The 18,155-nt window shown below is 37.0% G+C and overlaps 1 protein-coding gene across 1 annotated transcript in view; it reads right to left on the minus strand.

Moving 5' to 3' along the window:
• Nucleotides 1-2,048: 2,048 nt before the first annotated feature.
• Nucleotides 2,049-18,155, minus strand: part of LOC134853935 (contactin-5-like) — a 51,043-nt gene continuing 34,936 nt past the window's right edge. The window contains exons 11-19 of the mRNA XM_063869923.1: nt 10,086-10,257; nt 9,448-9,823; nt 8,848-8,977; nt 6,342-6,602; nt 5,901-6,127; nt 5,223-5,496; nt 4,611-5,047; nt 3,589-3,775; nt 2,049-3,229 (exon numbers count right to left, since the gene is read on the minus strand). Of these exons, the coding sequence (XP_063725993.1) occupies nt 3,117-3,229; nt 3,589-3,775; nt 4,611-5,047; nt 5,223-5,496; nt 5,901-6,127; nt 6,342-6,602; nt 8,848-8,977; nt 9,448-9,823; nt 10,086-10,257 (2,177 nt within the window). The 3' untranslated portion in view covers nt 2,049-3,116. The remainder of the gene's footprint in view (nt 3,230-3,588; nt 3,776-4,610; nt 5,048-5,222; nt 5,497-5,900; nt 6,128-6,341; nt 6,603-8,847; nt 8,978-9,447; nt 9,824-10,085; nt 10,258-18,155) is intronic.

Here is an 18,155-nt window from a genome sequence, read left to right on the forward strand (position 1 = left end):
AGCAGAGACTAGTTAAACAACCTGAGACTAGATAGTATAAGAGTAAGATTAGGATCGGTATTAGACTAAGAAGTTGCACGAATCTATCCGGCCGAAAATAAGATAGCGTGACGAGCAGACGGTGTACCCTATCCGAAATTACTCTATGAGTTAACCAACTCGGTCCTAACTCAGTATGAGTTTCTAGGAGTTTGTTAACAATGAGCTGTTTCTTGAGTAAAGACTCAAAAAGTGCCCTTAAAAATCTTTTAAAATAATTTTAAAAATCATTTAATTTTTCGACGTTTATTTGTTAGCTTTTGGACATCTAAAATTTATCCATTTCTCTTAAAAAATGGTTTCAATCATTATTTTACAAAAAGGTCATTTTATCACTTTTATCATCTTCAATTCAATTTTTACCCAATGCTACATTTTCACAACTAAACTTCGTCCATTCTTAAGCGAATTGAAAACCAAATGAAAACGAACTAAAAAGAACAACCGGCATTTTAAAGCGCAGGGAGGCACTAACAGAAGCTCGAACTACTGGTTAAATACATCGTAATGAATGTCAGTAGCACAAGGAGGACGAAGTTTTTTGAATTTTTTTTCCAGAAATCAACAAGAAAAAATTCTCGTGGAACACATTTTCGTTTCAATACTTGTGCCAGGTTATCGATGTGAGTGTTTACAACCGTCAGTTGTATGGAAATTTCGCTTTGGTTCACTTTAATACCTTTCGTGTCATCCAAGCACAACAGAGCACCCGCATTGGCAAAAATAAGATTGCAATCGATTTTAATAGATTTTTATACAGATTTTCTACTAATTAAAAATCGATTGTGTGTAACCCAATTAGACACTAAAATGGATAATATAGGAATTTTATACAGTTCAGAAAAAATCGATTTTATAGTCTAGAAAATGGATTTTTTGAGGTATAAATTCTGTACAAAATCTGTATAAAATCTGTATAAAATCGATTATAATTCAACAAAACAAGTCACGTAACAAAAGTTTTTTTTGAATTCGAAATTTTTTCTATAAAAATTGAAACGAAATTACAATTGATTTTATAGGATATATAATCTGTATATAATGTGTATATGATCTGCAGAAAATCTGTATAAAATCTGTATATAATCTGTACCAAAAAATTAACTTAAAAATGGATTTTGGTAACTATCGAATCGATTAAACTAAGTACAAATTGCAATCGATTGTAATCGATTTGATAGTAAAACAAGACTGCTCGTATCAGGGCGAAGCCCTGAATGTTCCGACCGCCTTTTAAGGTTTTATGGAGCAGTAATAACATTAAAAAATTAAATGTAATTAATTATTAAATTTTTTTTTCTAAAATTTGAAATTTTTAAGAAAAGCATCCCCCCACACGCCATTTAAAGTACAAAAAGATAGATTTAGCTCCTTGTAACAAATCAATTATGGCAAATAAGCTTCTTTCAACCAATTTGGAACGATTTTAAGACGGATTAACTCTCCGCTTACGCGTTAATAGCGCGAGATTATCGCGCGTTAATTGTCCCTAATTGGCCAAAATGGCAATCTTTAAACCCCCATAACTTTACCAAAAATGATCACAGGTAAATAATCTTTTCAAATTTAAGCTCAGGACAACAATACCTTTCGAATGATATAAAAAAATTCCGTCAAAAATGGCTAGTTAAAAAGTCGAAATTTGTCTGAAGAAAAAAAAACCCACCCCGAGCACAAATATTCCGTTACTTTCGTATCGAAAGTCGGAACAAAAAAACATTATTTAGTGCATAAAATTAAACTAGCTGGCTGAACTGTAGATTTTACTTGCGATAAACGATTGCAATCTTAGTTTTGCCAAAGCGGGCAGGCCTTTCATGCAAGGAAAATTTTGGCTTTTGACCATAGCATAATCTGAAATAAAGTTTTCTGCCACCTGTACTCTCAATTTTTCTTTGAGTTGGAGTTGTCACAAATTCTCACAATATTCTTCAGTGAAACGAAAAAAGTTCACAGCATTTTTATCTATTTCAGCTTGGATTATGCCCATAAAAAACTTTTCTTTTAAAATTGAATTTCAAATACGAAGAAAAAATCATAATACTGCATGCCAACAAAATTTATTATGTTTTTGAAAACAAGTAACTTTACAAAAGATTCATTTGAAAAATTTGACTTCAGCATGGTGTGAGCGGAGTGTGCAAAGTGAGCAAATTGAGCGGAGTGAGCAAAACAAGCGAAATATAAACCGGCCAAAATTTGAAGAGTAAACTATAACAGTCAAAAGTTACGTCATGTACATTGAGTTTTGCCTTAGATTATTTAGTGCTCGATAACTAAAACGACAAACCATTAAAGCGATAAGACAACTAAAATCTAAGCTTGGACAATAAATTCATGAAGTCTTAACATTGGAAGTTTACGCAATTAAAGCCAGCTAAATTTTAAATGTCTTCCTAATTTTCCGAGAAAAGTTTTGTCCTAACAGCTGTCGCCTGATTTGCCGGACACTGCATTACAAATGTAACATAAATAATCGGTAACTGCTCACTTTTTTTGCTTGGTTTATCATTTAATTGGTTTATAATACGACTAATTAATTATTTTTTAAGAGTTCGGACCAAGTTAACATCCCCCAAATCCGAATTTTCAGCATATCACAAGCTGGCATTTTACACTCAGCGCTCAGCTCAGCACATTCAATCCAAAATAAACACTGGGGTGGAGGATCATAACTTGGTTTATCTGCTGGGTAGAATGTTAACTTGATCCAAAAATTCAAATCTAATTAAATTATAACCATATTTTGGAGGCAGAAAAAAAACCAATTTCATATAAGATGGATTATGGGAGGTGGATTGTTCAAACAGTTTTATCTATTTTGCCATTTCTGCAGGTTTTAAGCATCAGAATAAGCACCATATATATAGTTTGGTTTGTAGTCATACCACAGTCAGTTTAAAAAAACTAGCAAAATTTAATGATAAAGGACGCTGTGCAATGGTTAAAATTGTCAGCTGATTCGTAACTGTTACTTTTTTCTCAAAATAAATTTTCATATAGTCAGCGTTCAAGTCTTATTTACAATGATCACTAATTTTGTGACAAACTGTTTGTTTTTTATTGATATGTCGGTTTTAAAATAGTCCGGAAGAGAAAACAGTCAGAAGACACATCGGAATGACCACTGATAGGAAGTTCTGCAGCCTTGAAGCTCCGTCTATGTACATTTCGTTGAAAATCGTTTCTCCTGAAGCAAAAACTCCTAATGATGATTCTGCATGATAATTGGACAAAATCAGATTTCCATAACGAGTTTTCTAAACTACTTACTTACAGTTTTGATTATGATATATTGGTATTTTGTAAAATTACCTGTTAAGTAAGCCTACATAGTTCGCTGACTAACAATTCTTAAAGTCGGTTCTAGTGTCTAATTCAACTAAAACGTCTCAAGCTATAAATTCTTTGCTTTTGAGGTTTCTTGCTTTTTGAGGACGTTGATAGGGCTTTGACCCCCCGGGAATTCGTGATGCGGTACGAATAACCATCTCAACCGCAGTCCAATTTTTCAATATCGATGATATTATATATAATGTGATTACTCACGCATTAAGAATGGGTATGCTTCGCTCCTGGGTCCGAATCCGCCGTCACTGAAGGGCTGCACTATGATGTAATACCTCTGTCCAGGCAAGAGGTCTGTGAGGAACAACTCCTCGTCATTTTGGGATTCCCTGAACCAGTCCATGTAAGCACTCTCATTGTCTTTTTGTCCCACCTCCCAGTAGAACACCTGAACAGAGAAAACAAACAAGGGCGTCTAACGAATGTAACTAAATTAACAAAAAGTTTCAGTTACAGTGAAACTTTTTTCTGTTCAATGCAGGGGCGCATCTAAGATTTTCTCGAGGGGGGGGGGGGGGGGGGGGGGTTGGAATTTTAAAAAATTTTCAAAACTTTTATTGATCTTCTTTAAGGTCGACAAAATATATTTTTCGTTTTCGAGTGCTCCCAGAACACTATAAAGACTTTAAAAAAAAATCATAAAAAATGCCATTTTGGGTACTCTTTGGACGGTGTTCATCAAAAATCGCGTCGGTTTTTCCGGCGCACGCTTTTCAAATTTAGTATATATTGGTGGCGAATACGCCTCTGGAAAAATGTTGAGTTGTTCGATCGCAAATGGGTGCCATAAAATAGTACCAAAGGGGCCCTTTAAAACCGCCCCTGATTCAATGTCTAATAAACAGCAGAAAGTTCATAATTAGAGAGAAAACCTTATATGTGTAAAAAGTATTACTGGAGTAAAACGGAAGTGTCCTTCAAAATAAGTTTTCGATTCCTTGAAAAGACAAACAGCAGCTTCAATTAATTACTTCAATGGTGCAAGAAGGAACTTATTTGAAATAGGTGCGTTTTAGCTCTTTCAAGCTTGAAAGTTTGGTCTTTTTTTATCTTTGTCGTCTATTTGTCGAACCGATTCTTTTGCCACACTAGGAAATCAAATTTGCAAGGCAAATCAGCTGTCTTAGTTAGCCAAGAATGGTAATCTTGCAAGATATTCGATGTATAATCTGGTAAGATCTTGCGAGATACGCATCCTTGATCAACTAGGGTACTCTTCTTACCCTGTAGCCATCGAGCTGTGCCTCGCGATCGGACACCTCTATTGGAGACCACTGGACCCTCACTGAGTTTTCGCCATCGAATGAATAGACTCGTACGTCTTGTGGTTGCTGACTCGGCTCTGCCATGTATGTTTCACCGAACGTTTGCTTCGACGGAGGTCCCAAACCCCCCGCGTTCACAGCTCGCACTTTGAACTTGTAGTTCATCGCTGGTTCCAACTCGAACACATTCACTTCCTGCATTCGAGTCGAGTTTCCCGTCGAAAACTCGAATTCATAATTCAACACATCGAAATCTTCGTCGCTGTGCTTGAAGTATTCAACTTGGTAGCCGACAAATGTCGGTTCCTTCGAAGTATCGATTCCCTCAAAGGTGACCAACACCGAAGAACCAGAGGTTGGAGTAACTTTCACGTTTGTAACTACCTGGTTAGGAGCTGAAACAAAGAATTCGTTTTGCATGATAAGATTGAAATCTTGCCAAAAATGCCAGCCGAGCTGAGAAGCTACTGTTCAATTTGCAGTTAATTCTTGTTATATATTTTGCTGTCGTTAATTTTTAAAGAATATTTAGAAACCAATTATGTAATCCACAAATTAGCTTCTACTTACGCAACGGTACTTCTTTCACTTTCACGATGGGCGACTTCGGACCTTTGCCGACCTTATTTGCTATCTCAATCTGAACATCGAACTCCTGCAGATTGTTTCGACTCCCGATGGTACTGCCCCCCACAGTGAAAAAGTCAGTTCTAAGTTGGATTGTAATCTGGGTCTGGAAGGGGGACCTCATCGTCTGCACCTGGAAGTTGGAGTTCGATCCAGTCTCTCGATAGTACACGTTGCAGTAGCAGTTGTCTGCTCCAAACTGGTCCACGGGCACCGGCTAAACACAAAGTAGTCCATCTTATATATTTTGGTTCATCAGCTGATACAGGTTGTAATTCTAGTCAATTGACAATACCAATAGAATCCAAATATTTTTCAAGACTCCTGGTACAGGGTCCCGTTTACTTATTTGATACTTCCCCTCGCAGCTAAGAGTAAGTTCATTGCTTGAAAAATATATTTCTTATGACGGTTCCTCAAATGTTAGTTATAAAAATACTAGATAAAACATCTTCCCCTTTTAAATTAGATAAAACAGCTTAGCACTGTGAAAACCCTTAATTTTAATTGGCTGAAAACTCCGACTGAGAAACAAATTAGTATCCACTTCCCTTCCCTAGAAAGATTTGGGAGAAGGGGGTGTTAACTATGGTCGAAACACTATGTACACTTTGTGCTCACATCAAAGGCCACAGCTAACAGCCGTTTGCTCTCCGCCCTCAATGCATGCCCCCCTCGGATATTCTTCACTACCATCTTCGGTTGGGACTGGGGTATGACCAAATCTGCTGTGGGGGGACTGGGTGAACTTGCTCCGATCGCATTTACTGCGACTACTTTGAAACGCATGGTGTTGTAGCCGACAATGACATTTGACAAGTCTATTTTGGATGCTTCTGGTCTCGCTTCTAAACAAAAAATCAAGCGTTCGTGATAACATTTTCTGATTTTATTTTGGGCCGCTTTGACCAATATGGCCCCGAAAGCTCGCTCTCTGTGTGTTTCCGAATTTTTTTTCAAGTTTTAGCAACCTATTGATTTTGAAGTAGCAGGCTCCAAAAAATGAAACCAATAAGAAAAAATTCGAACTGACGGAATAAATTATAGAAAAAGTGTACCTACCAGCTATCCTAACAAATCCCTTTGGTGGCCAGAGCCCTAGAGCCCCTTCGATTGGAAAAAAGGGGTCCGGGAACTGGAATGTTTTTTCCATAGGCAACGGCTGCATCAGATCCGGGATGGGGTACAGGGGGAGCGTTTCGGCCATGATCAAGAACTTCTCAATCTTGAGCACTTTGTTGTCTCTCGGTCGACCCGGATGTCCCCACGTTAGCACCAGTGATTTCGTGTCCAATTGCACATTGAGCGGCTCAGGGGGTGTGTCTAAAACAATTGTAATCTGAAAGTCATCAAAAAGCGTGATTAAAAATTATAATTCACACACAAAGATGACCGCAAGACTAAAAAACTCATAGACAAAAATATCATTAGACGTTTGTGTCCCAAAACTGTATGCATGATAAACTCCGATTACTTTTCTCGTGTACCGGAATTGAAAAACGAGAAAAAAATGTTACAAATAAAAAGCCAACATTACTCAAGTATTAATTCGACCATGGAAGGAACTTTGTATTCAAGTTTTTTCGTTTTTTTTGTTCCGACAATTGAAAATGGGCAGAAACTTTGTATTCAGGTGTGTTTTGGTTTTTTCCTTGCAAAATCAGGTACCACAATTAAAGTCCTTTCAGTCGTAATTCGAATGACAATAAAAAATTTGAAACAATTTACTCGGTGTTGAGAAAATTTCGATTTGTGGTCTAAAATTGGGCGACTAAGGTGAGCGAGCAGGGTTGAAATAGCTTAGTTATGCTACATTTAAGTCGTGAAAACTTAGTTTTACTCAAGCAAAATACGTTTTTGGAGTTTGTTTGCGCCATTTTGGCAATCAAAACATTTCGAAAATGAATTTTATAAAAAACTTTTCACGGTTTTTTTTCGTTTTCCGATTCTTTTTTCTATAAAAATCATTTTACAATTAGCATATTTTACATTGAGTGATGTCTAAGCCTTAATTCTAGAAAAAAAATCTTTTTTGTTTTTTTAATCGGAACATTCTGCGCTACTTGCAGAGTAACCGGCTATCCTTGTTTTCTTTTTTTTTGTTTTCCTCGCAGAATCAAGAACCACAAATAATCATCGGAATGGGTCAAGTGATACCCGCACTCAGTAAAAAGAGAAAACAATCAATTATTTTAAAATTATAATCCTACTTTTAGCAAAATTATAATTAATTATAAGCGCCAATTTTAGACACTTAAACGATTTATATTCCATTATAATTATAGCATTTTTGGTGACATTCAAATAAAATATAATCAATTATAATTGATTTTAATTTTTCCGAAAATCTCTTATAATTTTTTATAATCTATCATAAAAGATTATAATCCCTTTTTCTATCAAAATATTATCTGACAAAAAAATCAATTATAATTGATTGTAATTTAGCTATTCTGCATGAAACAGATTAAAAATCAAATTTAATTTAAGTTTAAGCTTATAAGTACCAAACAACAGTTTTTTTCCGGTAACCATATTAAAAGCACACAAAACAAAACAAAAATAAAATGAAATGAAGCATTGAAGTTTGTTGAATAATCACGGATTATAATCCATTATAATTTATTATAATTCAATAAAATTTGAAATAAAAAATTCGAAAAACAAACGATTACAATCGAATATAATCGATTATAATGATTTTTATTGTTTCGAAAAATAGTAACATTATGATCCAATTTTAATCGATTATAATCAATTCACTTTTTTAAAAAATTTTGTAGAGACCGACAAAAAAACCCGAAATAATCTAGTACTTTCTGATTTTACCGAGTGCGGGTATATCAAAGTGAAGCCATTTTAGTCGCAATTCCAATGACATTAGACAAATTTCAAAAAAAATTCCAATGTTGAGAAAAATTAGTTTACAATTTTTAATTCATAGTTCAACTTTTAGCGAGTAAAGCGATCGAAGTAAAGCATTTTAGACTTGAAGGGCCTAAATTTACTGTAAAAAACCTGTTTTGGATGTTCAAATTAGTACTTATTTGGCCATAAAGGTTTTCTTAAAACTAAAAACATATTGTGCAACAATTTAAAAATAATTCTTGAAGTTTGTTTTTATTAGTTGTGTGTCATTCATTTTTTGAAGACAAAATTTGTCGATTATTTCTAACTCAAAACGTTTGTTTCTACGCGTTTGTAACTAAGCTTCTACGCGTTTGTATAGTTCTCGAATCACGCCACGCACTAAAAACGACATTGAAGAAAAGAACTAAAAATCCTTCTTTTAAGTTTTTTTTAATCGTCGAAATATCGTCGGAGCATTATGTGCTACTTGCACAGCACCCGGCTATCTTTGTTGATTAGTTGCTTTTAGAAACTTTCAAATTTTTGATTTAGCGGCTAAACTTGATCTGGGACGCCCATTGCAGTTCACAATTTATGGGTCAAAACTGTCAAGAGATACAAGGAATCTTCGGCAAAATAAAGTCTTTCTGTTGTATCGACTTCAATCTCAAATTGCAAAACTTGTGCAATCAGAGTCATCTTATGTCTTGTGACTAACCTATGACGGATACTTGGACCTCCTTGCATGTCTGTCCGTAAAGAGTGACGTAGCAGCACCTGTATGTTCCCTCCTGCCACTTCTGGGGTCTGTAAAGTCTCAGAGTCCCATTCTTCACCCCGTCCTTCACCTGGAAAATTAGACAGAAATCGAAGCCATGCGTGCCGCTCCAATAGATACTAAATTTGAAGAATTACGCGCCGAAAAAGAAACACATTTAATGGGAAAAGCCCACTAGAAAGGGCCTAAAAACAGCAACTTTGGCCTGTTTTTTTTATAAGATTCGCATGCGCGTGAAAAGTTCTAATGCAATAGAAAAAACTTTTCTGCTGTTAGAGATCTTAAAAATCATTTTTGCCGATATGAACTTTTTTTGGAAAATCCGCCCCACGATTTGAGAAAATCTTAAATCTGCCCCACCATTCGAGAAAATCTTAAACAAAAAAAAACTCGCTGTTTCGCGAAGAAGTTCGGTCACATTAGATTTACTTCAAGGACCCATGTATGTTTTAAGGACGCAACAATCATACTTTCTACGATTTATTTTACTGAAACGGAAAGGGTTCTCCTTTCTTCACTTTTATTGTCAAATAAACTTACCATTATGTAATGAAGAGCTTCCCTGTGCCGGAACTGGGACTGGATGTACCAGGGAATGTCTGTCTCGTAGTACCTCAAGATGGTATCATTCTCCGCCTTCAACTCCTGCTGGAACTGCTCGCTGCTCTTGTATGGGTTGTAGGGGTCCCATTTACGCAACTCAAGCCACTCCGCTTCGCTCTCTACACTTTGGACGACATTGGCGTCATTCCGGGTGAACTTACCCGGCCCCGACGAGGGGTAGAAAGGATTGCTATCACGGGAAGATGAAGGATAAAAGTAAGGAAACTTCTCGGTCATTGCGAATGTCATGTTGTTTTGGATTTGCATCGCAAAGTCGTCCGATCCGAAGATGGAATCCAGTCGTCTATAGTGTCTGGAAAGAATTATAAATTCGCCTTATAATATATTTATTTCTAAGTGACTCTAAAAAATTCAACATTTAACAGTATCCAGATTCTTATGCGCAAAAACCGAAAACAAACACATCCTATCATTTATGAAAGACATTCAGGAATCTCACCAAGTAAGAATTCTTACCAAGGAATCTCACCAAAAAATCAATAGAGACAAAACATTAGTTTTAACGTTTCGAAAGTAAAAAATTCTTAAATAAAACCTCAGAAAAAAAGACTTACTTCTCGATGGGAATGATGGATTCATTTCCACTGGGGCTGAGTTCGAGGCCATTGAGAAACCAGAGGAACATGCCCTCGTTCGGGTTCTCGGAGGCCAGCTCACACTTGAGGTCCAAACTTCGGTTGACTCGAGTGGTCAGTGGATTAGTGTCCATCTGCACGTCCACACGCGCTACACAAAACATGGGCGAAGATGAAACCCTAATTAATATGGGTTAGAATTGCTTTGCACTGCAATTAAACATGAAACTGATTGGCTGATCCAAATTAGAACCCTATTGGCATCTTTCCAAGTAAAACACTTAGAGATGTTAAACTTAGTCCTTAAATCAGATTAAATGTTTTTATGCATGCTTCAGACTATTTATGAGGTAAAGGACCAATATACAAACTGACCAGCTCATTGCATAAAAACGCCTTGCTTGGGGCGCTGATGCTCTTTTGTAACCTTTTTTTGCAAAAACTATGTTTTTCGCTTAAATTCACGACTTTAAATGAATTTTATTGTCAACAAGGATAGCCAGTTGCTGTACAAGTAGCGCAAAAAAAATGACCATACCAATTCAAAAAATTCTGCAATGACAAAAAAAGTTGGAAACGTCGAAAAAAGTTCTTTGAGATAGTCAAAACTGCCTCGCCAAATCGACCCGATATCAAATTTCGCTTCCACTCTTCGATGAAGAACAAGTTTGAATGTGAAATACACTTTCAACTGCCAGAAGTCAGGAGAATCTTTTCAAATTTCCCTTCCACTCTTCGAGGAAGAACAAGTTTGAATGTGAAATACACTTTCAACTGCCAGAAGTCAGGAGAATCTTTTCAAATTTCCCTTCCACTCTTCGAGGAAGAACAAGTTTGAATGTGAAATACACTTTCAACTGCCAGAAGTCAGGAGAATCTTTTCAAATTTCCCTTCCACTCTTCGAGGAAGAACAAGTTTGAATGTGAAATACACTTTCAACTGCCAGAAGTCAGGAGAATCTTTTCAAATTTCCCTTCCACTCTTCGAGGAAGAACAAGTTTGAATGTGAAATACACTTTCAACTGCCAGAAGTCAGGAGAATCTTTTCAAATTTCCCTTCCACTCTTCGAGGAAGAACAAGTTTGAATGTGAAATGCACTTTCAACTGCCAGAAGTCAGGAGAATTTTTTCAAATTCCCCTTCCACTCTTCGAGGAAGAACAAGTTTGAATGTGAAATACACTTTCAACTGCCAGAAGTCAGGAGAATCTTGTCAAAATTCCCTTCCACTCTTCGAGGAAGAACAAGTTTGAATGTGAAATACATTTTCAACTGCCAGAAGTCAGGAGAATCTTTTCAAATTTCCCTTCCACTGTTCGAGGAAGAACAAGTTTGAATGTGAAATACACTTTCAACTGCCAGAAGTCAGGAGAATCTTTTCAAAATTCCCTTCCACTCTTCGAGGAAGAACAAGTTTGAATGTGAAATACATTTTCAACTGCCAGAAGTCAGGAGAATTTTTTCAAATTCCCCTTCCACTCTTCGAGGAAGAACAAGTTTAAATGTGAAATACACTTTCAACTGCCAGAAGTCAGGAGAATCTTGTCAAAATTCCCTTCCACTCTTCGAGGAAGAACAAGTTTGAATGTGAAATACATTTTCAACTGCCAGAAGTCAGGAGAATCTTTTCAAATTTCCCTTCCACTGTTCGAGGAAGAACAAGTTTGAATGTGAAATACACTTTCAACTGCCAGAAGTCAGGAGAATCTTTTCAAAATTCCCTTCCACTCTTCGAGGAAGAACAAGTTTGAATGTGAAATACACTTTCAACTGCCAGAAGTCAGGAGAATCTTTTTAAATTTCCCTTCCACTCTTCGAGGAAGAACAAGTTTGAATGTGAAATACACTTTCAACTGCCAGAAGTCAGGAGAATCTTTTCAAATGTCCCTTCCACTCTTCGAGGAAGAACAAGTTTGAATGTGAAATACACTTTCAACTGCCAGAAGTCAGGAGAATCTTTTCAAAATTCCCTTCCACTCTTCGAGGAAGAACAAGTTTGAATGTGAAATACACTTTCAACTGCCAGAAGTCAGGAGAATCTTTTCAAATTTCCCTTCCACTCTTCGAGCAAGAACAAGTTTGAATGTGAAATACACTTTCAACTGCCAGAAGTCAGGAGAATCTTTTCAAAATTCCCTTCCACTCTTCGAGGAAGAACAAGTTTGAATGTGAAATACACTTTCAACTGCCAGAAGTAAGGAGAATCTTTTTAACTTTCCCTTCCACTCTTCGAGGAAGAACAAGTTTGAATGTGAAATACACTTTCAACTGCCAGAAGTCAGGAGAATCTTTTCAAATGTACCTTCCACTCTTCGAGGAAGAACAAGTTTGAATGTGAAATACACTTTCAACTGCCAGAAGTCAGGAGAATCTTTTCAAAATTCCCTTCCACTCTTCGAGGAAGAACAAGTTTGAATGTGAAATACAATTTCAACTGCCAGAAGTCAGGAGAATCTTTTCAAATTTCCCTTCCACTCTTCGAGGAAGAACAAGTTTGAATGTGAAATACACTTTCAACTGCCAGAAGTCAGGAGAATCTTTTCAAAATTCCCTTCCACTCTTCGAGGAAGAACAAGTTTGAATGTGAAATACACTTTCAACTGCCAGAAGTCAGGAGAATCTTTTTAAATTTCCCTTCCACTCTTCGAGGAAGAACAAGTTTGAATGTGAAATACACTTTCAACTGCCAGAAGTCAGGAGAATCTTTTCAAATGTCCCTTCCACTCTTCGAGGAAGAACAAGTTTGAATGTGAAATACACTTTCAACTGCCAGAAGTCAGGAGAATCTTTTCAAAATTCCCTTCCACTCTTCGAGGAAGAACAAGTTTGAATGTGAAATACACTTTCAACTGCCAGAAGTAAGGAGAATCTTTTTAACTTTCCCTTCCACTCTTCGAGGAAGAACAAGTTTGAATGTGAAATACACTTTCAACTGCCAGAAGTCAGGAGAATCTTTTCAAATGTCCCTTCCACTCTTCGAGGAAGAACAAGTTTGAATGTGAAATACACTTTCAACTGCCAGAAGTCAGGAGAATCTTTTCAAAATTCCCTTCCACTCTTCGAGGAAGAACAAGTTTGAATGTGAAATACAATTTCAACTGCCAGAAGTCAGGAGAATCTTTTCAAATTTCCCTTCCACTCTTCGAGGAAGAACAAGTTTGAATGTGAAATACACTTTCAACTGCCAGAAGTCAGGAGAATCTTTTCAAAATTCCCTTCCACTCTTCGAGGAAGAACAAGTTTGAATGTGAAATACACTTTCAACTGCCAGAAGTCAGGAGAATCTTTTTAAATTTCCCTTCCACTCTTCGAGGAAGAACAAGTTTGAATGTGAAATACACTTTCAACTGCCAGAAGTCAGGAGAATCTTTTCAAATGTCCCTTCCACTCTTCGAGGAAGAACAAGTTTGAATGTGAAATACACTTTCAACTGCCAGAAGTCAGGAGAATCTTTTCAAATTTCCCTTCCACTCTTCGAGGAAGAACAAGTTTGAATGTGAAATACACTTTCAACTGCCAGAAGTCAGGAGAATCTTTTCAAATGTCCCTTCCACTCTTCGAGGAAGAACAAGTTTGAATGTGAAATACACTTTCAACTGCCAGAAGTCAGGAGAATCTTTTCAAAATTCCCTTCCACTCTTCGAGGAAGAACAAGTTTGAATGTGAAATACACTTTCAACTGCCAGGAGTCAGGAGAATCTTTTCAAATTTCCCTTCCACTCTTCGAGCAAGAACAAGTTTGAATGTGAAATACACTTTCAACTGCCAGAAGTCAGGAGAATCTTTTCAAAATTCCCTTCCACTCTTCGAGGAAGAACAAGTTTGAATGTGAAATACACTTTCAACTGCCAGAAGTAAGGAGAATCTTTTTAACTTTCCCTTCCACTCTTCGAGGAAGAACAAGTTTGAATGTGAAATACACTTTCAACTGCCAGAAGTCAGGAGAATCTTTTCAAATGTCCCTTCCACTCTTCGAGGAAGAACAAGTTTGAATGTGAAATACACTTTCAACTGCCAGAAGTCAGGAGAATCTTTTCAAAATTCCCTTCCACTCTTCGAGGAAGAACAAGTTTGAATGTGAAATACAATTTCAACTGCCAGAAGTCAGGAGAATCTTTTCAAATTTCCCTTCCACTCTTCGAGGAAGAACAAGTTTGAATGTGAAATACACTTTCAACTGCCAGAAGTCAGGAGAATCTTTTCAAAATTCCCTTCCACTCTTCGAGGAAGAACAAGTTTGAATGTGAAATACACTTTCAACTGCCAGAAGTAAGGAGAATCTTTTTAACTTTCCCTTCCACTCTTCGAGGAAGAACAAGTTTGAATGTGAAATACACTTTCAACTGCCAGAAGTCAGGAGAATCTTTTCAAATGTCCCTTCCACTCTTCGAGGAAGAACAAGTTTGAATGTGAAATACACTTTCAACTGCCAGAAGTCAGGAGAATCTTTTCAAAATTCCCTTCCACTCTTCGAGGAAGAACAAGTTTGAATGTTCAATACAATTTCAACTGCCAGAAGTCAGGAGAATCTTTTCAAATTTCCCTTCCACTCTTCGAGGAAGAACAAGTTTGAATGTGAAATACACTTTCAACTGCCAGAAGTCAGGAGAATCTTTTCAAAATTCCCTTCCACTCTTCGAGGAAGAACAAGTTTGAATGTGAAATACACTTTCAACTGCCAGAAGTCAGGAGAATCTTTTTAAATTTCCCTTCCACTCTTCGAGGAAGAACAAGTTTGAATGTGAAATACACTTTCAACTGCCAGAAGTCAGGAGAATCTTTTCAAATGTCCCTTCCACTCTTCGAGGAAGAACAAGTTTGAATGTGAAATACACTTTCAACTGCCAGAAGTCAGGAGAATCTTTTCAAATTTCCCTTCCACTCTTCGAGCAAGAACAAGTTTGAATGTGAAATACACTTTCAACTGCCAGAAGTCAGGAGAATCTTTTCAAAATTCCCTTCCACTCTTCGAGGAAGAACAAGTTTGAATGTGAAATACACTTTCAACTGCCAGAAGTCAGGAGAATCTTTTCAAATTTCCCTTCCACTCTTCGAGCAAGAACAAGTTTGAATGTGAAATACACTTTCAACTGCCAGAAGTCAGGAGAATCTTTTCAAAATTCCCTTCCACTCTTCGAGGAAGAACAAGTTTGAATGTGAAATACACTTTCAACTGCCAGAAGTAAGGAGAATCTTTTTAACTTTCCCTTCCACTCTTCGAGGAAGAACAAGTTTGAATGTGAAATACACTTTCAACTGCCAGAAGTCAGGAGAATCTTTTCAAATGTCCCTTCCACTCTTCGAGGAAGAACAAGTTTGAATGTGAAATACACTTTCAACTGCCAGAAGTCAGGAGAATCTTTTCAAAATTCCCTTCCACTCTTCGAGGAAGAACAAGTTTGAATGTGAAATACAATTTCAACTGCCAGAAGTCAGGAGAATCTTTTCAAATTTCCCTTCCACTCTTCGAGGAAGAACAAGTTTGAATGTGAAATACACTTTCAACTGCCAGAAGTCAGGAGAATCTTTTCAAAATTCCCTTCCACTCTTCGAGGAAGAACAAGTTTGAATGTGAAATACACTTTCAACTGCCAGAAGTAAGGAGAATCTTTTTAACTTTCCCTTCCACTCTTCGAGGAAGAACAAGTTTGAATGTGAAATACACTTTCAACTGCCAGAAGTAAGGAGAATCTTTTTAACTTTCCCTTCCACTCTTCGAGGAAGAACAAGTTTGAATGTGAAATACACTTTCAACTGCCAGAAGTCAGGAGAATCTTTTCAAATGTCCCTTCCACTCTTCGAGGAAGAACAAGTTTGAATGTGAAATACACTTTCAACTGCCAGAAGTCAGGAGAATCTTTTCAAAATTCCCTTCCACTCTTCGAGGAAGAACAAGTTTGAATGTGAAATACAATTTCAACTGCCAGAAGTCAGGAGAATCTTTTCAAATTTCCCTTCCACTCTTCGAGGAAGAACAAGTTTGAATGTGAAATACACTTTCAACTGCCAGAAGTCAGGAGAATCTTTTCAAAATTCCCTTCCACTCTTCGAGGAAGAACAAGTTTGAATGTGAAATACACTTTCAACTGCCAGAAGTAAGGAGAATCTTTTTAACTTTCCCTTCCACTCTTCGAGGAAGAACAAGTTTGAATGTGAAATACACTTTCAACTGCCAGAAGTCAGGAGAATCTTTTCAAATGTCCCTTCCACTCTTCGAGGAAGAACAAGTTTGAATGTGAAATACACTTTCAACTGCCAGAAGTCAGGAGAATCTTTTCAAAATTCCCTTCCACTCTTCGAGGAAGAACAAGTTTGAATGTGAAATACAATTTCAACTGCCAGAAGTCAGGAGAATCTTTTCAAATTTCCCTTCCACTCTTCGAGGAAGAACAAGTTTGAATGTGAAATACACTTTCAACTGTCAGAAGTCAGGAGAATCTTTTCAAAATTCCCTTCCACTCTTCGAGGAAGAACAAGTTTGAATGTGAAATACACTTTCAACTGCCAGAAGTCAGGAGAATCTTTTTAAATTTCCCTTCCACTCTTCGAGGAAGAACAAGTTTGAATGTGAAATACACTTTCAACTGCCAGAAGTCAGGAGAATCTTTTCAAATGTCCCTTCCACTCTTCGAGGAAGAACAAGTTTGAATGTGAAATACACTTTCAACTGCCAGAAGTCAGGAGAATCTTTTCAAATTTCCCTTCCACTCTTCGAGGAAGAACAAGTTTGAATGTGAAATACACTTTCAACTGCCAGAAGTCAGGAGAATCTTTTCAAATGTCCCTTCCACTCTTCGAGGAAGAACAAGTTTGAATGTGAAATACACTTTCAACTGCCAGAAGTCAGGAGAATCTTTTCAAAATTCCCTTCCACTCTTCGAGCAAGAACAAGTTTGAATGTGAAATACACTTTCAACTGCCAGAAGTCAGGAGAATCTTTTCAAAATTCCCTTCCACTCTTCGAGGAAGAACAAGTTTGAATGTGAAATACACTTTCAACTGCCAGAAGTAAGGAGAATCTTTTTAACTTTCCCTTCCACTCTTCGAGGAAGAACAAGTTTGAATGTGAAATACACTTTCAACTGCCAGAAGTCAGGAGAATCTTTTCAAATGTCCCTTCCACTCTTCGAGGAAGAACAAGTTTGAATGTGAAATACACTTTCAACTGCCAGAAGTCAGGAGAATCTTTTCAAATTTCCCTTCCACTCTTCGAGGAAGAACAAGTTTGAATGTGAAATACACTTTCAACTGCCAGAAGTCAGGAGAATCTTTTCAAATGTCCCTTCCACTCTTCGAGGAAGAACAAGTTTGAATGTGAAATACACTTTCAACTGCCAGAAGTCAGGAGAATCTTTTCAAAATTCCCTTCCACTCTTCGAGCAAGAACAAGTTTGAATGTGAAATACACTTTCAACTGCCAGAAGTCAGGAGAATCTTTTCAAAATTCCCTTCCACTCTTCGAGGAAGAACAAGTTTGAATGTGAAATACAATTTCAACTGCCAGAAGTCAGGAGAATCTTTTCAAATTTCCCTTCCACTCTTCGAGGAAGAACAAGTTTGAGTGTGAAATACAATTTCAACTGCCAGAAGTCAGGAGAATCTTTTCAAATTTCCCTTCCACTCTTCGAGGAAGAACAAGTTTGAATGTGAAATACACTTTCAACTGCCAGAAGTCAGGAGAATCTTTTCAAAATTCCCTTCCACTCTTCGAGGAAGAACAAGTTTGAATGTGAAATACACTTTCAACTGCCAGAAGTCAGGAGAATCTTTTTAAATTTCCCTTCCACTCTTCGAGGAAGAACAAGTTTGAATGTGAAATACACTTTCAACTGCCAGAAGTCAGGAGAACAGAAGTCAGGAGAATCTTTTCAAATGTCCCTTCCACTCTTCGAGGAAGAACAAGTCTGAATGTGAAATACACTTTCAACTGCCAGAAGTCAGGAGAATCTTTTCAAATTTCCCTTCCACTCTTCGAGGAAGAACAAGTTTGAATGTGAAATACACTTTCAACTGCCAGAAGTCAGGAGAATCTTTTCAAATTTCCCTTCC

Source organism: Symsagittifera roscoffensis, chromosome 9 (assembly GCF_963678635.1).
Source record: "Symsagittifera roscoffensis chromosome 9, txSymRosc1.1, whole genome shotgun sequence".
Classification (NCBI taxonomy): domain Eukaryota; kingdom Metazoa; phylum Xenacoelomorpha; order Acoela; family Convolutidae; genus Symsagittifera; species Symsagittifera roscoffensis.